Source organism: Lithobates pipiens, unplaced genomic scaffold, assembly GCF_037356315.1.
Source record: "Lithobates pipiens isolate NorthernLeopardFrog02 unplaced genomic scaffold, aLitPip1_a1.2 Scaffold_30, whole genome shotgun sequence".
Lineage (NCBI taxonomy): Eukaryota > Metazoa > Chordata > Amphibia > Anura > Ranidae > Lithobates > Lithobates pipiens.
Genome location: NW_027507791.1, coordinates 43194221 through 43219020, shown reverse-complemented (window position 1 = coordinate 43219020; position 24800 = coordinate 43194221). Strand labels below are relative to the sequence as shown.

Sequence of the window (24800 nt, the reverse complement as noted above, 5' to 3'; positions counted from 1 at the left end):
CTGACCATCTCTTGTATCATGTCTGCAGTCTCTGACCATCTCCTGTATCATGTCTGCAGTCTCTGACCATCTCCTGTATCATGTCTGCAGTCTCTGACCATCTCTTGTATCATGTCTGCAGTCTCTGACCATCTCTTGTATCATGTCTGCAGTCTCTGACCATCTCTTGTATCATGTCTGCAGTCTCTGACCATCTCTTGTATCATGTCTGCAGTCTCTGACCATCTCTTGTATCATGTCTGCAGTCTCTGACCATCTCTTGTATCATGTCTGCAGTCTCTGACCATCTCTTGTATCATGTCTGCAGTCTCTGACCATCTCTTGTATCATGTCTGCAGTCTCTGACCATCTCTTGTATCATGTCTGCAGTCTCTGACCATCTCTTGTATCAGGTCTGCAGTCTCTGACCATCTCTTGTATCAGGTTTGCAGTCTCTGACCATCTCTTGTATCAGGTTTGCAGTCTCTGACCATCTCTTGTATCAGGTTTGCAGTCTCTGACCATCTCTTGTATCAGGTTTGCAGTCTCTGACCATCTCTTGTATCAGGTTTGCAGTCTCTGACCATCTCTTGTATCAGGTCTGCAGTCTCTGACCATCTCTTGTATCTTACCAAAAGTCTTTGACTACCCTGTTGTGTCTGCTGTCTCTGATCGCAGATATTCGCTGAATTTAGTGTGGCCCCTATCGGGGCCACACTTGAGCCCCCCCCCCCCCATATCAAGGCAGGTTGGCCATCACTGATTGAGCCCTTGGCCATTATACTATAACTGAGGCTTTGTGTACCCAGTGAAGGGATTTGCCCTAATTTCCTGTCTCCATCAATCTTCTATGGATCTGGGGACTCCAGACTATCGTTCTCGGGGGGTCGTCTCTTCCATCGATCGATCTTCATGGTGTTCACCTCGCTGGGTGCAAAATGAGACTTCACAACCAGCCCACATCCTCCTTCTCTACAACACTTCCTTCCTGCGCTCTAACAAATCTCCTGCTTGTTTGTCAACCAGATTTGCAGCCCGGCGGCGGCGTTGGGTTGCAGCTCTCTGCCTGTCATCCAGTAGCTCGGGAGGCACAAGCGGCTCTAAAATCCCTATGGTTGCTTGGGGCACCTTTCAGTAAAAAGTTTAATGCAAAGTGGTTGTAAACGCTAATTACTTATTTTTATTTTTATTTTTTACACTTTTTACAATACTTGATTTTAGCTTTTTTTTTTTTTTTTTCTCATCCCTTGTTGCCTCACAATGCTGCATATCTACTGCAACCCCTTTGTTGCCATTTCATGTTTCCATGCACTCCAGTGACGGCTGCATGACCTTTCTCCGGGCGCAGGCTTCAGGATGGTGACAACAGTTGACCACTCCTGTGCAATACGTGTCTCCATTGGTCAGGGTGACAACACAGGAGCACAGCTGGGATACAAGGACAGAGCCTGAGCAAGAACCTTCATGGCATTATTTGAATGAAAGCTGCAGAATCATCTACTTCCCGACCGCGCTGTAGTCATCATTCATGTATAGCGCTGTCCTGGGAGGGCATCTATTGAGGTCCTCTACGAAACCCCGCCCCCTGCGCTTCTCCTCATGCTGATAACCGGTAAGTGTGATTGGACACAGCTGATCCAATCACACGCTTACCAGTTATCAGTGTGAGGAGGGGCAGAGACGGTAACCGGCTAGTATGAAAGGGGACATTGGTGTCCTGATGATCACGGCAGCCCCCTCAGTGCTGCCTATCAATGCCCATTAGTGATGCCAATTAGTGCCACCTATCATTGCTGCCTATTAGTGCCCACCAGTGCTGCCTATCAATGCCCATCAGTGATGCCAATCATTGCTGCCTATTAGTGCCCATCATTGCAGCTTCATAAATGATTCCTCATCAGTGCCCATTAGCGATGCCAATCAGTGCCGCCTATCATTGCTGCCTATTAGTGCCGCTTATCAGTGCCCATCAGCGCCACCTATCCATGCAGCCTCATAATCTGCCTATCCGTGCAGACTCCTCACCAGTGCTGTCTCTTGAGTACCCATCAGTGCAGCCTATCATTGCTGCCTATCAGTGCCCATCAGCATCACCTATCAGTGCAGACTCCTCATCAGTGCCCCCTCATAAGTGCCCATCAGCGCTGCCTATGAGTGCAGCCTCATTATCCACCTATCAGTGCAGGCTCATCAGTGCCCATTGGTGCCGCCTATCCTTTTTGCTTATTGGTGCCCATCAGTGCAGATTCATCATCCACCTATCAATGCAGTCTCCTCATCAGTGCCGCCTATTAGTGCCGACTCCCCATGAGTGCCGACTCCCCATGAGTGCCGACTCCCCATGAGTGCCGACTCCCCATGAGTGCCGACTCCCCATGAGTGCCGACTCCCCCATCCGCGCCCATGAGTGCCGACTCCCCCCATCCGCGCCCATGAGTGCCGACTCCCCCCATCCGCGCCCATGAGTGCCGACTCCCCCCCATCCGCGCCCATGAGTGCCGACTTCCCCCCCATCCGCGCCCATGAGTGCCGACTTCCCCCCCATCCGCGCCCATGAGTGCCGACTCCTCCATCAGTGAAGAAGAAACATTACCTGTTTGCTAAATTTTATAACTGAAACTAAGAAAAAAATTTTTGTTCAAAATCTTCAGTCTTTTTTTTCTTTTTCGTTTGTTTAGCAAAAAATAAGAACCCCCCAGAGATGATTAAATACCACCAAAAGAAATCTCTATTGGTGTGAAAAGAAATGATAAAAATGTCATGTGTGTAGAGTGTTGCATGGCCGCACAATTGTCATTCAAAATGTGACAGCACTGCAAGCTGAAAATTGGTCTGGGCAGGAAGGGGGTGAAAGTGCCCGGTACTGAAGGGGTTAAATCTAAAGTGACCTTTGAAAATGACATGTTAAAGGTTACATGTGATCAGCGATCGGGCTTACGATGTTCCTTTTTAAATAGCTGGAGATCCTTTTTTTTTTTTTTCGGGTTCACTTGCTGTCATCTGCTCTGATTGGTCTTTTCTGAGTTTTCAGAAATCAGCCTTACAGTGGGAGTGGCTGCCAAGTAAACTGATAAACCCCTGTAGCCCCTCCCACCTAGCATATGGGGGGGGGGGGGGTCACCAGTGCCTCCAAGGTAAATCTGAACATTGAAATAATTCCAACTTTCGAGATGTCATGGTGGTCTTCCCTGCTCTGCTCCTGTACGGTGTACTGGAAAGGGAGGCTGCTAATTTGTTATCGCGCTGCGTTATACATAGCTCTGGGGTCTGGTTGGGGGATGGAGGGGTCACAGGGGCCCATCACTCATCACCAGGAGAAGAACAGGAAGCCGAGTGGTGGTGATGGTGCAACAACTCCTCTGATGAATACCACTTCTCCTTCCTGCCGCTTCAGTGACAGACGCTCAACTGTCAACTGTTTTTATAAATAGTTTCGAAGAGTCCCAATTATACAATAAAAGTTCTCTCCCCTTCATAACTGTCCCTCCATTACCTCTGATGTCCCACAACAATGACACTCTGACACTTGTGGATCCAGAACAAGGACACACTGACACTTGGGGGGGTCCAGAACAATGACGCACTGACACTTGGGGGGTCCAGAACAATGACACACTGACACTTGGGGGGTCCAGAACAATGACACACTGACACTTGGGGGGTCCAGAACAATGACACACTGACACTTGGAGGTTCCAGAACAATGACACACTGACACTTGGGGGTCCAGAACAATGACACACTGACACTTGTGGATCCAGAACAATGACGCACTGACACTTGGAGGTTCCAGAACAATGATGCACTGACACTTGGGTGTCCCAGAACAATGACACACTGACACTTGGGTGTCCCAGAACAATGACACACTGACACTTGGGTGTCCCAGGACAATGACACACTGACACTTGGGGGTCCCAGAACAATGACACACTGACACTTGGGGGTCCCAGAACAATGACACACTGACACTTGGGGGTCCCAGAACAATGACACACTGACACTTGGGGGTCCAGAACAATGACGCATTGACGCTTGGGGGTGCAGAACAATGACGCACTGACACTTGGTGGATCCAGAACAACGATACACACTCACAGGTCCCAGAACAATGACACACTGACACTTGGGTGTCCCAGAACAATGACACACTGACACTTGGGTGTCCCAGAACAATGACACACTGACACTTGGGGGTCCCAGAACAATGACACACTGACACTTGGGGGTCCCAGAACAATGACACACTGACACTTGGGGGTCCCAGAACAATGACACACTGACACTTGGGGGTCCCAGAACAATGACACACTGACACTTGGGGGTCCCAGAACAATGACACACTGACACTTGGGGGTCCCAGAACAATGACACACTGACACTTGGGGGTCCCAGAACAATGACACACTGACACTTGGGGGTCCAGAACAATGACACACTGACGCTTGGGGGTCCAGAACAATGACGCATTGACGCTTGGGGGTGCAGAACAATGACGCACTGACACTTGGTGGATCCAGAACAACGATACACACTCACAGGTCCCAGAACAATGACACACTGACACTTGGGTGTCCCAGAACAATGACACACTGATACTTGGGTGTCCCAGAACAATGACACACTGACACTTGGTGGATCCAGAACAACGATACACACTCACAGGTCCCAGAACAATGACACACTGACACTTGGTGGATCCAGAACAACGATACACACTCACAGGTCCCAGAACAATGACACACTGACACTTGGGTGTCCCAGAACAATGACACACTGATACTTGGGGGTGCAGAACAATGACGCACTGACACTTGGTGGATCCAGAACAACGATACACACTCACAGGTCCCAGAACAATGACACACTGACACTTGGAGGTGCAGAACAGTGACAAGCTGACACGTGGGGATCCAGCCCAAAATCCATAGGACATGTAGGGAATTGTGACCAGTGAGTTGAGCTGTGTATGTCTGGGTTCGGTTCTGTCATCGGTTACTCTTGTCTGATCTCTGACCGAACTTTTTATTTACAGAGTTCAGGTACAGTGCGATCGCGGCCCAATCACTCCACACCGCTCCGCCAACGCCTTCCCAGATATGTGCACAGGCGGGGTCTAGGTGCTGACAACCTAAAGAAGAGTTGTGAACTAAAGGTTGTAACCCCGATGTCATTGACGAGCTGCGACTTCATGCATCTCCCCCGTCATTCCATACTGCAGTCCGCCAAAGCAGCTACGACATAACTATTGAAAATTGTGTATGTGTATTTATATATAAAGAGACAGATTTGAAGATTGACCACTAGAGGGAGCTCTGCATTTGAGATCAGATATCGGCCACATAGGGAGTGCATTGTTTTCAATGGATCGACTGTCTCACAGACGTGCATTGTGAGAAGGAGCAGGAAAGCACAACCAATGTGCTGTAGTGCAAAGCGGGGAGCAGAACTTCCTTATTTATTAAGAAAATGTCTGCCCCTACAAAGCATAATAAAGTGGCACGAGTGTCACTTTAACATGCCTTTTATACTATTAAACACACATTAAGGGCCATAGTAGCTTGATGAATGAAGGCCGTGTGTGTGTGTGTGTGTGTGTGTGTGTGTGTGTGTGTGTGTGTCGTCCTTTATTTCCCCGGATAGACCAGGGGGTCTCCAAACTTTCTAAACAAAGGGCCAGTTTACTGTCCTTACGACTTTAGGGGGGTCAGATTGTGGCTATCAGGAGTAGAAAATGTCCCGCCATCAGTTGGAATAAACAATGCCCCATCTTTGGTGTCATTGATAGGAATTTTGTCCCATCCTTTGTGTCATTGATAGGAATTATGCCCCATCATTGGTGTCATTGATAGGAATTGTGCCCCATCATTGGTGTCATTGATAGGAATTGTGCCCCATCATTGGTGTCATTGATAGGAATTGTGCCCCATCATTGGTGTCATTGATAGGAATTGTGCCCCATCATTGGTGTCATTGATAGGAATTGTGCCCCATCATTGGTGTCATTGGGAGGAATTGTGCTCCATTACTGGGTCATTGGGCCCATTGTTGTCATTGGTAGGAATTGTGCCCCACCATTGGTGTTATTGGGGCCCCATCATTGTGTCATTGGTAGGAATTGTGCTCCATCATTGGTGTCATTAGGCCCCATTGTTGTGTCATTGGACCCCATCATTGCGTCATTGATAGGAATTGTGCCCCATCATTGGTATCATTGGGAGAAATTGTGCCCCATCATTGGTGTCATTGGGCCCCATTGTGTGATTGGAAGGAGTTGTGCCCCATCATTGGGCCATTGGGCCCATCGTTGGGTCATTGGTAGGAATTGTCCCCCACCATTGGTGGTGTTAGGGCCCCATTGTGTCATTGGTAGGAATTGTGGCCCATCATTGGTGTCATTGGGCCCCATTGTGTGATTGGAAGGAGTTGTGCCCCATCATTGGGTCATTGGGCCCATCGTTGCGTTATTGGTAGGAATAATGCCCCATCATTGGTGTCACTGGGGGGAATTGTGCCCATCGTTGCTGTCACTGGGGGGAATTGTGCCCCATTGTTTGTGTCCCCTGGCGGGAATTCTGCCCATCATTGCTGTCACTGGGAGGAATTGTGCCCCATTGTTGGGGTCATTGGCAGTTATTGACTACATCATTGGTGTCATTGGTGTCATTGGTAGGAATTGTGCCACTTTGTGGGTGTCAATGAATGAAATGGTGCCACAGAGACCCGATAGAAGCAACCCGGGCCGCAGTTTGGAGACCACTGGGATAGACATTTACTAGTAGGAGGATCTACAGATTTGTATGGTAAATACAGCAATGACAATAGGGAACAGCAATAAAAGTATGCATGTCACAGCGAAGATCCCATGGAGGTTCATGTTACAGTTGTAGCTACAATGTTGCAAATAGTAAAACTCTTGTTACTTATTGGAATCGCATTCTAGTTCCTCTGATGTGGAGGACTCTGCGGCGGTGGGTGTGATGGGGGAGGGGGGGTAGCAAGATAGCTCGTCAGCCGGGAGCTCCTTCTGATTCTGGTGGAAAGTCGGGTTCTGCAGATAGTCGGCAGCCAATGCCCTGCAGCTAACAGTTTTTTGGAAGCGGTTGCACGATGCAAGCAAAGCGGTTGTCGCCGCGTGCCAAAGCCTGTGGAGAGGTGGAGAGGGCGGCATCCTGCCAGGACACCGGATGGAATCTCCCCAAACCGGCCTGACATGACATGTGACCTGTTCTGCCGTATAGTGTCCGGCCATCAAATAGTGTCCGGGCATGCGCAGTACGGAGCAGACGAAGCTTCGGAAAATCTCCGAAGCTGAACGGCGCCTGCGCCGTGAGTGGAGGTGGTAGCCCCACCATCCAAGCGGACATAGGGTTGTGAATATTAGAGGGCCCCTCGCTGGCAAGCTTCGCTCGCCAAGCTTCGTGCTCGGCCTCGCTGCGCTCGGCTCTTTTTTTTTATTCCTACTCTATGTCCACTTGGATAGTGGGGATAGAACCTGGGCTCACGGCGCAGGCGCCGTTCATCCTCGGCTATTTTCGGAATCTGTGATTGAAATCACTGACGCGTTTCGGCATGCAGCCTTGTTCCCATACCGTCATAGATTTCTCTCATTCAGCCCTCTGTGGTGGAGATGAGCTTAGTGTTCAGCCCGGTCATCGGTTCTGACCAAGTACTGGCTGTTTGGATGTTCATCTGAATGCTGAATGTTTAGGGCATTCAGTGTAGATGAACGTGATGACTACCGGTTGTCAATGGTTACTAAGGAAGGAGCGGCTGCTTGTGCCTGCTGCTTGTACCTGCTGCATCCTCACCAACCACCGATGTCACCCGGCCCATTCACTTATATGGCGGGGAATCCATATACAGTATGTAACCTAAAAATAAAAAATAACGCACATTCTTCTTGTATATTGATTTTTTATCTTATTTTTTCTAATTTTTCATACATATTACGAAGGTTACTTTTTATACCAGCTTTAGATGCTGTGGTTTTTTTTTTTTTTTTTTTTTTAACTCGGTGTCCCATTGTTGGTGTCATTGGGAGAAATTGGGTCCCGTCAATGGCATCATCGGGAGAAACTGTGTCCCCTTGTTGGTGTCGTTGGGAGAAACTGTGTCCCCTTGTTGGTGTCGTTGGGAGAAACTGTGTCCCCTTGTTGGTGTCGTTGGGAGAAACTGTGTCCCCTTGTTGGTGTCGTTGGGAGAAGCTGTGTCCCCTTGTTGGTGTCGTTGGGAGAAGCTGTGTCCCCTTGTTGGTGTCGTTGGGAGAAGCTGTGTCCCCTTGTTGGTGTCGTTGGGAGAAGCTGTGTCCCCTTGTTGGTGTCGTTGGGAGAAGCTGTGTCCCCTTGTTGGTGTCGTTGGGAGAAGCTGTGTCCCCTTGTTGGTGTCGTTGGGAGAAGCTGTGTCCCCTTGTTGGTGTCGTTGGGAGAAGCTGTGTCCCCTTGTTGGTGTCGTTGGGAGAAGCTGTGTCCCCTTGTTGGTGTCGTTGGGAGAAGCTGTGTCCCCTTGTTGGTGTCGTTGGGAGAAGCTGTGTCCCCTTGTTGGTGTCGTTGGGAGAAGCTGTGTCCCCTTGTTGGTGTCGTTGGGAGAAGCTGCGTCCCCTTGTTGGTGTCGTTGGGAGAAGCTGCGTCCCCTTGTTGGTGTCGTTGGCAGAAGCTGCGTCCCCTTGTTGGTGTCGTTGGCAGAAGCTGCGTCCCCTTGTTGGTGTCGTTGGCAGAAGCTGCGTCCCCTTGTTGGTGTCGTTGGCAGAAGCTGCGTCCCCTTGTTGGTGTCGTTGGCAGAAGCTGCGTCCCCTTGTTGGTGTCGTTGGCAGAAGCTGCGTCCCCTTGTTGGTGTCGTTGGCAGAAGCTGCGTCCCCTTGTTGGTGTCGTTGGCAGAAGCTGCGTCCCCTTGTTGGTGTCGTTGGCAGAAGCTGCGTCCCCTTGTTGGTGTCGTTGGCAGAAGCTGCGTCCCCTTGTTGGTGTCGTTGGCAGAAGCTGCGTCCCCTTGTTGGTGTCGTTGGCAGAAGCTGCGTCCCCTTGTTGGTGTCGTTGGCAGAAGCTGCGTCCCCTTGTTGGTGTCGTTGGCAGAAGCTGCGTCCCCTTGTTGGTGTCGTTGGCAGAAGCTGCGTCCCCTTGTTGGTGTCGTTGGCAGAAGCTGCGTCCCCTTGTTGGTGTCGTTGGCAGAAGCTGCGTCCCCTTGTTGGTGTCGTTGGCAGAAGCTGCGTCCCCTTGTTGGTGTCGTTGGCAGAAGCTGCGTCCCCTTGTTGGTGTCGTTGGCAGAAGCTGCGTCCCCTTGTTGGTGTCGTTGGCAGAAGCTGCGTCCCCTTGTTGGTGTCGTTGGCAGAAGCTGCGTCCCCTTGTTGGTGTCGTTGGCAGAAGCTGCGTCCCCTTGTTGGTGTCGTTGGCAGAAGCTGCGTCCCCTTGTTGGTGTCGTTGGCAGAAGCTGCGTCCCCTTGTTGGTGTCGTTGGCAGAAGCTGCGTCCCCTTGTTGGTGTCGTTGGCAGAAGCTGCGTCCCCTTGTTGGTGTCGTTGGCAGAAGCTGCGTCCCCTTGTTGGTGTCGTTGGCAGAAGCTGCGTCCCCTTGTTGGTGTCGTTGGCAGAAGCTGCGTCCCCTTGTTGGTGTCGTTGGCAGAAGCTGCGTCCCCTTGTTGGTGTCGTTGGCAGAAGCTGCGTCCCCTTGTTGGTGTCGTTGGCAGAAGCTGCGTCCCCTTGTTGGTGTCGTTGGCAGAAGCTGCGTCCCCTTGTTGGTGTCGTTGGCAGAAGCTGCGTCCCCTTGTTGGTGTCGTTGGCAGAAGCTGCGTCCCCTTGTTGGTGTCGTTGGCAGAAGCTGCGTCCCCTTGTTGGTGTCGTTGGCAGAAGCTGCGTCCCCTTGTTGGTGTCGTTGGCAGAAGCGGCGTCCCCTTGTTGGTGTCGTTGGCAGAAGCGGCGTCCCCTTGTTGGTGTCGTTGGCAGAAGCGGCGTCCCCTTGTTGGTGTCGTTGGCAGAAGCGGCGTCCCCTTGTTGGTGTCGTTGGCAGAAGCGGCGTCCCCTTGTTGGTGTCGTTGGCAGAAGCGGCGTCCCCTTGTTGGTGTCGTTGGCAGAAGCGGCGTCCCCTTGTTGGTGTCGTTGGCAGAAGCGGCGTCCCCTTGTTGGTGTCGTTGGCAGAAGCGGCGTCCCCTTGTTGGTGTCGTTGGCAGAAGCGGCGTCCCATTGTTGGTGTCGTTGGCAGAAATTGTACCACTTCATTGGTGTCAGGGGGAGGGTGGGGGGAGGTTATGCCTCATTGTTGGTGTCAGAGGATAAAATATTGCCCCAAGGGCCACAGTTCGGAGATCACCGCCCTAGGGTTTTGGGTACTCCAATAAGTCATTATTCCGGTCCACCTCAGCTAGTTCTAGATGTCCCCGTCCGCCATTGGGTGGTTTGGCTCTGTTGCGGGGCCGTCGTGGCCCCGTACAATTGGCTTGCGCTCGGCCGCGGTACCACCTGCTGAAACGCGACACGCCACTTCTTTTGCGTTAAGTACCGCAACCCTTTCAAGTGTACGGGGTTCCGCCACAACCACCCTGCAACCATGTGCAAGGGATTTGGTTGCGACGTGGTGGCTTTTTTTTCATTTTTTTGCTTTAGGACAGCCAATTCACTTTAACGGGCGGTCCTGCGCACGTGAAACGCATTTATTTTTTTTTTTTATACATGGCATGCGTTTTGGCGGGCCTGAATACACGCACGTTTGCTAGATGTGTAGGAGTGCCATTAAAAAAAAAAAAAAAAAAAAAAAAATTCTTAATGGCACTCCTACACATCTAGCAAACGTGCGTGTATTCAGGCCCGCCAAAACGCATGCCATGTATAAAAAAAAAAAAAAAAAAAAAAAAAAAAAAAAATTCTTAGACACCCTAGGGCAGTGATGGCGAACCTTGGAACCCCAGATGTTTTGGAACTACATTTCCCATGATGCTCTGGCACTCTGCAGTGTAGTGGAGCATCATGGGAAATGTAGTTCCAAAACATCCGGGGGGGCCGAGGTTCGCCATCACTACTTTAGGGAATAAAATGGCGGTCATTGCAACTTTTTATCTTGCACGGTATTTGCGCAATAATTTTTCAAACGCCTTTATATTTTTTTGTTTTGTTTTTTTTGGAAAAAATGAATTAAAAAATAACAAAAAACAGTAAAGTTAGCCCAATTTTTTTTTTTTTGTATAATGTGAAAAATGATGTTGCGCCGAGTAATTAGATACCCAACATGTCGCACTTTAAAATTGCGCACAGGTCATGGAATGGCGCCAAACTATGGTACTCTCCATAGGCAACGCTTTGAAATTTTTTACAGGTTACCAGTTTTAGAGTTAGAGGAGGTCTAGTGCTAGAATTGTTGCATGCGCTCTAACGCACGTGGCGTTGCCTCACATATGGTTTGAACTGCGTTTACATATGTGGGTGGGACTTACGTGTGTGTGTTCGCTTCTGAATGCGAGCTACTGGGGACGGGGGCGTTTTTAAATAGTTTTTTTTTATTATTTTACTTCATCTTCTTTTTTTTCTTTTTACACTTTATTTTTTTTTGATCTTTTATTCCTATTACAAGGGATGTTTACAGGAGCTATTTTTTTTTTTTTTTTTTTTTATGTTTACATTTCTTGTAATAGGAATAAAAGTGATCAAAAAAAAAAGTAAAAAAAATTATAAATTTTTTTTTTTTTTCCCACAATCCCCAGCTGCTGAAAACATGCTGCCCACGTTACATTGTTGCCATCGAATGAAGGATCAGAGCCCCGCCCTTTATTTTTATTTTTTGCTTTATCCATGACGGTGAGAACAACGGCAGGCGAGATTCGTGTCACACTTCCATACACTTTGTTGTTATAAGCCGGGTGGAGTCGGGAACTGTCAATAAAGCCACCGAGGTTGGCGGAGTTGCCAAGTCACCTGACCTTCTCGCTTCCGACAGCCAAGAACACAATTTGGATGGTGACCAATTCCCGATGGAAGAGGATAGATGGGAGGGTTGTTTGTTTTTGCGATTATCCTTCACAATAATAATAAAAAAAAAAAAAAAATCAGACAGATAATTCATAGAGCATATTAAATCTCCTTTAACCCAAACATATACGTGGTACAACCAGATTGGCCAGGTCTTCTGTAGGCTCCCCATACATCTTACAATCTAACCGTACAATCAACCTGGGATCTAACTAATCCATGCAGTCGATTTGTATCCAATCAGGCAGGACCTTGCACACAACATAGTTGAGAGTAGCTCTAAAGGATCAGATTGTATAGTGTATGGTAGGGGCGTTGCTAGGTCTACAAGAAATCTGGGTCTAAAGCCCATAGCAGTGTAATAAAGAAATTCATATGCTTTGGCGGGCATACACATGTATATACAGTAATATATGTGTGTATCCCCAGAGAGCCCCCCCCTCCCTTGCATCAGGGTCCCCAGAGAGCCCCCCCCTCCCTTGCATCAGGGTCCCCAGAGAGCCCCCCCTCCCTTGCATCAGGGTCCCCAGAGAGCCTCCGCCACTTGCATCAGGGTTCCCACAGAGCCTCCCCCCTTGCATCAGAGAGCCTCCCCCCTTGCATCAGAGAGCCTCCCCCCTTGCATCAGAGAGCCTCCCCCCTTGCATCAGAGAGCCTCCCCCTTACACCAGGGTCCCCAGAGAGCCTCACCACTTGCATTAGGGTCCCCAGAGAGCCCCCCCACTTGTATCGGGGGTCCCCAGAGAGCCTCCCCACTTGCATTAGGGTCCCCAGAGAGCCCCCTTTACATCAGAGAGCCTCCCCCTTACATCAGGGTCCCCAGAGAGCCTCCCCCCCCCCCTTAAATCGGGGTGTGCAAAAAAAATTGTTGGCTTAAAAATCCTGGATGACGAAGGGTTAACTAACGATTGGCGTGGCACCGCGCCCAGTCACAAATTGGCGGGTGCAAGCATTAAGCGCGGAGCCAACGACCCCCTGCCGACGTATACGTAGAAAACTCCCACTTAGGTCTCCATTAGCCATCCATCACCGTGTCCGGGACTTAATCGATTTGTAAGGCGGTGAGGAATCAGCCTGCCGAACACCTAAAAGCACCGACGCCCTCCACCCCTTTCGCTGTCGCCGTACCTGTCGGCGCCACAGCGGGGGCGACACTAATTAATATCTCTACATGCCTGTGTTTATTTTCTCTCGAGTCCGTGTGGACCCCCTCCCCCTTCCACCCCCCCCCCCCCGTGCACTCGTTGTATACATTTGTGCGCCCCTAGGCGAAAACCGGCAGCCAACCGCCTCCCCACCACGCTCTTTGTTTATTCCAAGAAAGGACGCGGCTTCTGGATACGCGTAAACATGTCCTAAATCAGCAAGTGAAGTGTTGGTGGAGTGCCGGGAACCCAAAGGCCGGTGCTCTCTATCGTACGGGGGTGGGGGAGGGGGTGTCCCAATTTGGTCCCCGGAGTCAGTGTAATAGATGAGAGCGGCACACGGGTGTCACCGGCACAGTATAGGTTAATCAGTCTTGATAAAAAGATCAGAAGGTAAAGCCAACGCGTTTCAGGGAGCTCAACTCCCAGGGCTAAGAGACAAGATAACACAACAAGTACAAATAATATTATTTGTACTGAAAATGAATAGCATACAGAAGAACATATGATTATGTGTGATCTCATTTATATATACTATATTATTACTGCTGTTTGTTTTATTTATTCTTTTTATGATTCATTACAAAACATAATATTTCTCAAATGCTTTTTATATGAATGAAGAAAATAAAGAATTTTAGTTAAAAAATGTTTTACAAAAAAAAAAATATATACACACACAAGTGCATTTGTATGGCGCCCCCTTTCCTCTGATACCCCTAACTAAAATCTAGAGGAACCAATAGCCTTCAGAAGTCACCTCATTAGTAAATAGAGTCCACCTGTGTGTAATTTAATCTCAGTATAAATACAGCTGTTCTGTGAAGCCCTCAGAGGTTTGTTAGAGAACCTTAGTGAACAAACAGCATCATGAAGGCCAAGGAACACCCCAGACAGGTCAGGGATAAAGTTGTGGAGAAGTATAAAGCAGAGTTAGGTTATAAAAAAAAAAAAAATCTCCCAAGCTTTGAACATCTCACGGAGCTCTGTTCAATCCATCATCGGAAAATGGAAAGAGTATGGCACAACTGCAAACCTACCAAGACATGGCCGCCCACCTAAACTGACCGGGCCGGGCAAGGAGAGCATTCATCAGAGAAGAGCCAAGAGGTCCATGGTAACTCTGGAGGAGCTGCAGAGATCCACAGCTCAGGGGGGAGAATCTGTCCACAGGACAACTATTAGTCGTCTCTCCACAAATCTGCCCTTTATGGAAGAGTGAGAAGAAGAAAGACATTGGTGGAAGAAAGATATAAGAAGTCCTGTTTGCAGTTTGTGAGAAGCCATGTGGGGGACACAGCAAACATGTGGAAGAAGGTGATCTGGTCAGATGAGACCAAAATTCAACTTTTTGGCATAAAAGCAAAACGCTATGTGTGGGGAAAACTAACACTGTACATCACCCTGAACACACCATCCCCACTGTGAGACATGGTGGTGGCAGCATCATGTTGTGGGGATGCTTTTCTTCAGCAGGGAAGCTGGTCAGAGTTGATGGGAAGATGGATGGAGACAAATACAGGACAATCTTAGAAGAAGACCTGTTAGAGTCTGCAAAAGACTTGAGACCGGGGCGGAGGGTCACCTTCCAGCAGGACAACGGCCCGAAAACATCCAGCCAGAGCTACAATGGAATAGTTTAGATCAGGGGGTCTCCAAACTTGTTCAATAAAGGGCCAGTTTACTGTCCTTCAGGGTTTAGGGGGGCCGGACTATGGTCAGTGTGAGTAAAAAATATCCCGGCATCAGTGGGAGTAAACAATGCCCCCATTGTTTTTAGCAGGAGGAATAGTGCCTTTATGGTTGGTATCAATGGAAGGAATAGTGCCCCATCGACTGGGTCAGTGGGAGGAACAGTGCCCCATCATTGGTCTTAGCAGGAGGAATAGTGTCCCATTAATGGTGTCAGTGGAAAAAATGATGCCTCATCATTGGTGTTAGCTGAAGGCATAGTGTCCCAAGGGCCACATAGAGGCAAGCAGAGGGCCACATCTGGCCCCACTGGTTTAAATCAAAGCAAATTCATGTGTTAGAATGGCCCAGTCGCAGTCCAGACCTAAATCCAGTTGAGAATCTGTGGCAAGACTTGAAAATTGCTGATCAGACGCTCTCCATCCAATCTGACAGAGCTTGAGATATTTTACAAAGAACAGGCAGAAATGTCCTCTCTAGATGGGCAAAGCTGGTAGAGACATCCCCAAAAAGACTTGCAGCTGTAATTGGAGAGAAAGGCGGTTCTACAAAGTATTGACTCTGGGGGGCAAATGCCCCCCCCCCACCACTTTTCACATATTTATTTGTAAAAAAAGTTGAAAACCATATTTAATTTCCCTTCCACTTCACAATGATGTGCCGCTTTGTGTTGGTCTATCACATAAAATCCCAATAAAATACAATTTACGTTTTTGGTTTCAACATGACAAAATACGGGAACATTTTCGAGGGGTATGAATAATTTTTCAAGGCGCTGTATCTGCAGTGACTGCGCTTTTTTTTATTTTTATTTTTTTCCTTTTATTTATTTCTTTTAGAAAGTTCTCTTAGTGTAGTTTGCAGGTCGGTCGCTGTCTTGCGGTTTCTGTTCCTTTTTAAGGAAGTGTCCGTTTTACGCAACCGGTCCGATTTTTCTTAGGAATCAGCGTGGTTTGTTAACTTGTGACTTCCCGCAGAGGGGATCAGTCGGAGGAGTTTGGCCACTTCTGCTTTTTTTGATTTATTTTTTATTATTTCTGCTTTTTTTTTTTTTTTTTTCTTTATTATTTTTTATTATTATTCTTGCATAACTAAGCAGTGTCTTTTATACAATGTTCTAGATTCTATCTGTTATGATACGTGCGGCCACAACGATAAATATCTTGGAGCATCTACGGGGGGGGGTAAAGTATCTGAAATCTCATGCCTATGTAAGGCACATCTATGCGTGTTAACCCCTTGAAGACCAGGCTTTTTCTGCCACTTTTTTTGTTTACAAGTTTTTAAATCTGTATTTTTTGGTAGAAAATTACTTATAGCCCCCAAGCATACTTTAAAAATATATGTGTGTGTGTGTGTGTATATATATATATATATGTATATATGTATGTATGTATGTGTGAGGAGGCACTGATTTAGAGCACTGGTGGGCACTGATGGGCAGCACCGATGCGTACTGATAGACAGCACTCATGTGATGCTAATGAGGGGGCACTGATTGGCAGCACTAGTGGGCACTGATGGACAACACTGATATGTGACACTGACGGCACTAGTGGGCACTGATGGGCAGCACTAGTGGACACTGTTGGGACTTTAGCGGCACCTTTCATTTTTGTTGTGGGTCACACTGCCCTGCATGTGCCACATGGACACCCCTCCCGCCGGACATGATCTGCTTGCATTGCCCTAGAGAAGCAGAGGAACCCAGTGATGATGTCACAGGGGATAAAGTCGGGTTTGTAATGCAAACAGAAAATGGCATGTTGATGAGGAATGGGGAAGAGGGAACCGGGGGAAGGCAAAACATAAGCAGATTAGGCCTCGTCTTTTAAAGACTTCATGTTCCGTCTTGCCGCCTCTGAAATGCCAGTGTTGTGTATTGAAAAGCGTTGCCCAGACGAGACGCGTTGCGCCTGACACGCAGGATGCAGGAAATCGCTGTTCAAACAAACTCCTATTATGTCTGACACGGCGCAGCACAGAAGGGAGAGAAGAAAGGACAAAAGAAAAAAAAAATTCCTCCCATTGTACTCTCAGGTGCGCAAAATTCTTTGTGGGTATTTTTATATCGGATTTCGAAAAACTGGTTTGACCATACCGGTCTGGATTTCTGGAGGGTCTGCTGTGCTGGGGAGGGCCCCTGGTCCTGAGCCAAAAAGATAAGACGCAATAGATTAGCCATAGGAAGCATCTACTTAACTCCTGAAGTGCCACAGCTGCTGAACACTGCAGAGTCAGACAAATGTACAAATTGCAGCGAACCAATCAGAATACACCTGTGTCTGTGTCGATTTGAAGGGGGAGGAAAAAAAAGTATGGGCTTTAGAAGTGTATCAAAACCAAAAAAGTATAATTCATGTTTTCAATAATGGATGTACGGTACAAGGTTTAACCATATTGGTCCAAGGTTTAAACCTTGGACCAATATGGTTGAACCTTGGACCAATATGGTTAATCATTCTTGGTCTACTAAAAAAAAGTGTTTTGTCTATTTTTATCTCCCAGCTTGTATTTCATATCTATCTCTGTCTTCCCCCTAGGAGGCCATGGAGACGTTCAGTTCTAAAGACCTCGCCCTCCAGGCGCAAAAGAAGATCCTGAGTCGCATGGCCAGCAAGTCCGTCGTGAACATGTTCATCGACGAGACCAGCAGCGAGGTCCTGGACGAGCTGTACCGCGTCTCGAAAGAGTACACCAAAAACAAAGCCGAGTCCCAGAAGGTCATCAAGAACCTGATAAAGATCGCCGTGAAGATCGGCGTTTTGTACCGCCACAACCGCTTCAGCCCCGAGGAACTGATGCTGGCTGCGGACTTTAAGAACAAGCTGCATACGGGGGCAATGACGGCCATTAGTTTCTACGAAGTAGACTTTACGTACGAGAAGGATGTGTTACCAGAGATCCTCACGGAATGTAAAAACTTGCTCCTCTGCCTCGTCGACAAACACTTGACTCCCAAATCCCATGGCCGCATCCAACACGTCTTCAACCACTTTGCGAACAAGGAGATGCTTGGCCAACTTTACGATCCCCAAGGGTCTATGAGGCCCCACTTGCAGAAGATTTGCCAAGGAATGAACAAATTGATTGATGAGGGCAAATTATGATAGAAAGCATGGTTACCACGATTCCAGATTAACTGGAATGTCAAGTTCCTTGAATCATTTTTTTACTGCTGAACTAAAGAGGGTCCCTTTTTTTTGGGGTGGGACAGGAGGTTCTCCTAATTGAAACCACCAGGGTCACGTGAACTTTTTTGTGTTATTTTCTTTTTATTTTTTTGCACATGCCTTCTTAAAGACCAAAAACGAGAAGCCACCTTTGGAAAACCATAAAGGGTGATGCATCTCTTCCTACCTTGAGGACATTACTTAATGGAGATTGCCTTAAAGACCAAAAACGAGAAGCCACCTTTGGAAAACCATAAAGGGAGATGCAGCTCTTCCTACCTTGAGGACATTACTTAATGGAGATTGCCTTAAAGACCAAAAACGAGAAGCCACCTTTGGAAAACCATAAAGGGAGATGCAGCTCTTCCTACCTTGAGGACATTACTTAATGGAGGTTGCCTTAAAGACCAAAAACGAGAAGCCACCTTTGGAAAACCATAAAGGGAGATGCATCTCTTCCTACCTTGAGGACATTACTTAATGGAGATTGCCTTAAAGACCAAAAACGAGAAGCCACCTTTGGAAAACCATAAAGGGAGATGCAGCTCTTCCTACCTTGAGGACATTACTTAATGGAAGTTGCCTTAAAGACCAAAAACGAGAAGCCACCTTTGGAAAACCATAAAGGGAGATGCATCTCTTCCTACCTTGAGGACATTACTTAATGGAGGTTGCCTTAAAGACCAAAAACGAGAAGCCACCTTTGGAAAACCATAAAGGGAGATGCAGCTCTTCCTACCTTGAGGACATTACTTATTGGAGGTTGAGCAAGCAAGACACTGTGGTGTTTGAGTCTCCAGTTCTTCATTACGAAGAATTCTTTAATGGTCTTAAAACCTCCATGAACTGGATTTTATGGTCAAAACCACCAGTGTTATGTAATAGTTTTTTGTGTTTCTTCTGCATTGACCTTCTTGAAAGACCAGAAATGAGAAGCTTTGAAAAAAAACAAAAAAGGGAGATCCATCTTTTCCCACCTTAAAGAACACTGTGGTGTTTCAGGCACCTAATCTTCAATATGAAGAGTTCCTTAATGATGGTAATATCTAATGAGCTTGTAGATTTCATGGATAAGGTCACCAGTGTCGCACAACATTTTTGAGATTCTTCTGCACAGGCTTTCTTTAAAAGACCAAAAATGAGAAGCCACCTTAACCAAAAAGAGAAGCCACCTTTGGAAAACCAAGAAGGGGTTTACATCTTTTCTTAACTTCGGGAACTCTATGGTGTTTCAGGCTCTGACTCCTCAATACAAAGAGTCCCTGGTTATAAAATCTTATGAATGTGTACATTTTATGGTCAAAACCACCTGTATCCAGTGACAGTTTTGTGTTTCTTCTGCACTGACCTTCTTAAAGAACAAAAACGAGAAGACACCTTTCGAAAAACCTAAAAGAGAAATCCATCTTTTTCTAGCTTGAGGAACACCGTGGTGTTTCAGGCTCCTAGTCTTCAAATCGAAGAGTTGTTTAATTGGTTGTGATATCTAATGAACTTGTAGATTTTGTGGTCAAGAACACCAGTGTCACATGACTGTTTTGTGTTTCTTCTGCACAGGCTTTCTTAAAAGACCAAAAATGAGAAGCCACCTTTTTGGAAAGCCAAGAAGTGGGTTGGCATCTTTTCCTTCCTTCAGGAACACTATGGTGTTCCAGGCTCTGAATCTTCAATCCAAAGGGTCCCTTTATGGTTGTAAAATCACTTGAACTTGTAAATTTTATGGTCAAAACCTTCTTAAAAGACCAAAAACTTTGAAAAACCAAAAAGGGAGATGCAATTTTTTTCTGCCTTGATGAACACTGCTCTTTTTCTTTTTTTTTTTTTGTAGGCTCCTAACCTTTAACACAAATACTTTATTATTGGTCGGAAAATCTCATGAACTTGTAGATTTTATGTCAAGACCACCAGTTTCACTTGATGGGTTTTGTGTTTTATTCTGCACAAGCTTTCTTATGAGAGGCCACCTTGATTAAAAATGAGAAGCCATCTTGGCCAAAAAATGAGAAGTCACCTTTAAAAAAAAAAAAACCAAGAGGGGGTTTGCACCTTTTTTCCTACCGTCAGGAACACTATGGTGTTTCAGGCTCTAAATCTTTAATACAAGCAGTCCCTTCATGGTTGTAAAATCTCATAAACTTGTAGATTTTATCGTCAAAATCACCAGTGTCATGTGACCTTTTTGGAGTTTCTTCTGCACGGGTCTTTTTACAAGACCGAAAACAAATCACCTTTGGGAAAACCAAGATAGAAGCATCTCTTCCTACCTTGAGGAACATTGTAGTGTTTCAAGCTCTGAGTCTTCAGTACGAAGAGTTCATTAATGGTCGTAGAATCTCGTGAACTTGTAGATTTAATGGTTGCTGTGTAGCTACATTTTTGTTTTTCTGATCACCAATTTACTCCCTACGTGACTGCAAATAACTTAGGGAATACTTACTTTTTTTTAACTATGCCACCCAGTTTGAGGTTTTGTTTACACGTTTTGTTGTCTGTATGTGGCATGTTTAAAAACTAGATGGTGTTCAACTTGGTACAGATACAAAAGGGCTTGACTCTCGCTGTTGGGTGCAATGGAAAATGGAGGCACCTTGGAAAATGGAGGCACCTTACGGGAACAAAAATGGTGAATGCGCAAGATATTTTTGAGGCCTGTTGTTGCCGAAAGCCAAACCGGGACTGGTATACAGGCCATGTTATCTCCCAATAGTGTAATAAATACTTCAACAATGTATAACGGTTACAATAATCTTGACAACTAGTCCACTTTAAAGTCAACCTGGGGGGGGCGGTTAAGGCTACTGTTGACCTTCTAGAAATCCTGGTTGCTGGCTGGCACGGTACAAGTCTAGGAATCAGAATAAAGTTGTAGGGCCTTATGTACATTTGTTCCAGGCAAACCCAAATTATGGAAACGAGAGAGTCAACCAGCCAACTGGAGAGGTCATCTATGTCAAAAATTTCTAAACCCAAGAACAAAAATGTATGGTTCTGTAGATATGAAGGCTGCATTTGCTTTTCTTTTTCAAGATGAGTACTTTTTCTGCAAATACAGAAAAATACCTGTTGCTCTTGATGGAAATCCAGAGTCCTTGTATCTTCCTCCTGTATTGAAATGATATATCGGATAATAAGCCTTCCCAACTGTCTTCTGTGAACTGGAAAGCAATGCCTCCTAGAGATGACGAGAGGGGGAGGCAGACAACATTTGCTCCTTCATAGATACAGTGGACTAAAGTTTTTTTTTTTTTTTTTTTTTTTTTTTTTTTGAAAGAATGAGAGCGCCATGCCAGCGTTGGCTGTTGCAAAATAATTTTTTAAAGGGCTATACAAGCTGGTGTGGAGTTCCCATCCTTTTTAAAACCTTAGTAAACTCCTAAGACCCCCCCACCGTTGCTGGTGAGCAGCCTGTAGGCCCGTAAACCACCCAATTGCGTTTTTACAAGGCATCTCCATACGGTTCGGCGCTCCTACGTCACAAAGACAGATACAGTGAAGTGAGTGTTGTCACTGTAGGTGCAACTGGCAGAATCGCCAGGTGTAGAAAAAGGGGGAAAACTACTGCAACCGCCACTGACCCGAAAAAGGCTACCAAATATCAAGTTTTTGTTGCTGGGTTTAGAGTTACGTTAATTTTTCGAGACATGGCTGAACTACGGCTACAAAACCAGTTGAGGGCCTCTAAGTTTTACTATGCTTTTCCTTAATCTGATTCCTAATTAAGCCGATCGATCCAATTTCGCAGAACCTTATCGGTTACACCATGACCCCCCCCCCCAATGATATCAGGAATCCTGTGCCCCCAATTTGTTGAGCCTTTGGTCTTCACGCTTGCGGCCAGCTCCCATTTTAAGGGTTAAACTCATGTTTACACCGAGTGTTGTGTCTGCCAGTTTCTATCGCACTCTAATTCTGGCGGAACTGTTTAGTTTCAGAGTCTTGAGTTTATTGCTCAATGGCAGCTTCTTGAGCCACGTCGAGATTTCCCGTATTCCCGTAAAGAGGACCAGTCGCCATCAGGCTCATCTGCCTTGAAGGAGACCTTCGAGCCTTCAAGGAAACCTTCATTAAAAAAAAAAAGCGCCTGATATTCTTTTGAAAATGCTGCTTGCCTGGCTGTTGTGAAAACTTTGATACGATCTGAGTTGCTGGCAGATCAGGGGCTCTCGCTGTGCTTTGACGTCACTGGCTACATGCTTATTCAGAGACAGCAAGGCAACTTAGGAAGCAGCTGAATAATAACCTCTATAGGTACAGGCTTCCTATAGATTATTACAGTTAGGCAAGCTTCCTTTTAAAAATATTTAGCCTGTGCGTGCCACCCCATTTTTTTTTTTTTGTGTCGGGGCCAGAGGTCACCTGAAGTGATCAATACCTTTTTAACTAACTTTTACTTGTATCCAGCTACTACAAGGAAAGTTAGGAGGTACTGGCACAGATTTTGGCCAATAGAAAAAGTCCTTATTTGAACTTAAGGGCTTGGGGTTTGGCAGCTCTCCAGGAAATGGGGGGGCTCAAGAAGGTAGGGGTCATCCAAAGTGAGAAGTCCACATGTAATGAAGCCAACAAGAGTGCCAAAAGGAATATCTAAGGAGTCCAAAGTCCATCATTATGATCACAAGTGACAACAGGAAACCAAAAGGTTACCAACGCGTTTCGTCAGGGCTTGTACGATCTATCCGTGTGTCTAATAGACATGTGCAAAAGGAAAAAATTTGTTTAGTTTTGTTTCGTTTTAATTCGTTAATTCATTAATTTCGTTTAGTTATATTCGTTAACTTCCTTAAATTCGTTTTCGGATTTCGTTTAGTTTTCTACCGAATTCGAAAAATCGGCCACATTCGAAAATATTTCTACCGGATTTGAAATTATTTCAGCATGATTCGACATTATTTCAACCACATTCGAAAATATTTTGTGACCCGACTTTAGGGCCATGTATCTCGGGGTCACTTGGTGCTAGAAACTCCAAATTTGGATATGTTGTAGTGCTAGTACTATTGTGTTTGCATACCAAATTTGGGGTTTTTAGCTATAAGTGACCCCGAGATATGTGGCCCCAAAATCGGGTCGCAAAATGTCATTCTCTGCTCTAATAATATTTTGCGACCCGATTTTGGGGCCACATATCTCAGGGTCACTTATAGCTAGAAACCCCAAATTTGGTATGCAAACACAATAGTACTAGCACTACAACATATCCAAATTTGGAGTTTCTAGCACCAAGTGACCCCGAGATGCATGGCCCTAAAATCGGGTAACAAAATATTTTCGAATGTGGTTGAAATAATTTCGAATCATGTCGAATTCATTCGTTATATTTCTTTCGTATTCGTTGTAATTTGTTGTTTTTTTATTCGGACATTCGGATGCATCCGAATGTCCGAAAGATGCAAAATTCGGCCGAATTTCGATTCGTTACGAAACGAATTGCACAAGCCTAGTGTCTAACGGAACCAAAGCCAATCTTCCTGAGTATGTAAATCTTTGGCTTTTCATTGAGTCACAGATCTCCTTCAGCGTTGGGATGGGAATGTCCTGCAAGAGAGACGGTGACGACAGATTTACAGTGATTGGTTCTGCCTGGGAAAAAAAAAGTCCACCACCCCACTGCCCCAACGATGTCATGACTTCCTTGCACACCAGCAAGCCTCATTTCTGGGGGGACACAGGATTCGGTTATTCTCACTACCGCCTAACTTCCAGAAGGTGGCAGCGAGTGATCTTGAGAGTACGACTCCCAAAGGCAGAAGCATGATGGGATTTGTAGTTCTGCAACAACTGGAGGGCTGCAGTTTGACACCCTTGCATTAAACACATTGTACAAGCCCGGACGAAGGGGGATTTCTGTGTGCCGAAACGCGTTGGACGCCTTTTGCTTTCGTGTTGTCACTTGTGAAAATCATTAAGGCCTTTTGGAGTCTTAAGACGTGTGTTTTTTTTTTTTTTTAAAGAAGGCGCTCCTATTGGCTTAACCACACTTTAGATTGAAGGTCAATGACCACTTAAAATGTGACAGTTACTGGGCAGTCAACTGCCTGGCCTCAAAGGCTATCTCACAACCTCAGAGTGTGCACGACAAGAACAAATCGCAGAGCCTCTTCTTGTTTACAGTCCTCCCAGCTCTGTGGCTCTGTAATTTTTGATGGTTGGTTGTTATGCACACTCAGCAATTAGGAGATGGCATGTAAAGCCGGACGGTTGACTTGAGGTGACCAAGTTCTGCCTTGTTGTCCCCTTTTTCATCACAAAAAAAAAAAAAACGAACAGACCATTGAACAGGGAATGTGATGTAATAAGTCTAACTTTGTAAAAGATAATAATGCAATTTTGCAGAAAATCAGATCTGTCTTGTACATCTATGCTTTTTTGTTTTGTTGTTTTTTTTTTTTTTTTGTTGGGTTTATTTTTTTTTTTGTTTTTTTTTTTACCCTAGACAGAAATATTGTAAATAGATACCAAATATTTATGACAAATATTTTGTCTCTTTGTTTGTTTGACAATAAAAAAAAATTAAAAAATCCCAGGTTCTGTCCGAAAGATTTAACTTTGCATCTTATGCTGTTGCTGAGGTCAAGTACAATAAAAAATATATATTTTACAAACCTTCAATCGCTCCAGCCAGTCCAAAATCAGTTTACTGGACACGCCCCTGAGGAGCAAGATAGTGTAAATTTAGGGTTTACCCTAATATGGTCATACTGGGGGTTGGGGCATATTAGGGGTGGACTTAAACTGGCTTCCCATCCAATCCCAAATCAGTTTGCTAGACCCTCCTAAAATGAGCAGCATGGTGTAAGCGGATTGGTTTACCTTATCCAGTTTCCCAGCCAGGCCCAAATCGTGGATTGGTCTACATTAATATGGTC

The 24800-nt window shown here is 46.2% G+C and overlaps 1 protein-coding gene across 2 annotated transcripts in view; it reads left to right on the top strand.

The window, feature by feature from the left end:
• TNFAIP8L2 (TNF alpha induced protein 8 like 2) overlaps positions 1-21185 on the top strand; it is a 63490-nt gene extending 42305 nt beyond the window's left edge. For both annotated transcript variants that reach the window (XM_077464106.1, XM_077464105.1), the window contains one exon: positions 17305-21185. In XM_077464106.1, coding sequence (XP_077320232.1) covers positions 17311-17871 — 561 coding nt within the window. In that variant the 5' untranslated portion in view covers positions 17305-17310 and the 3' untranslated portion in view covers positions 17872-21185. The remainder of the gene's footprint in view (positions 1-17304) is intronic.
• The last annotated feature ends 3615 nt before the right edge of the window (positions 21186-24800 follow it).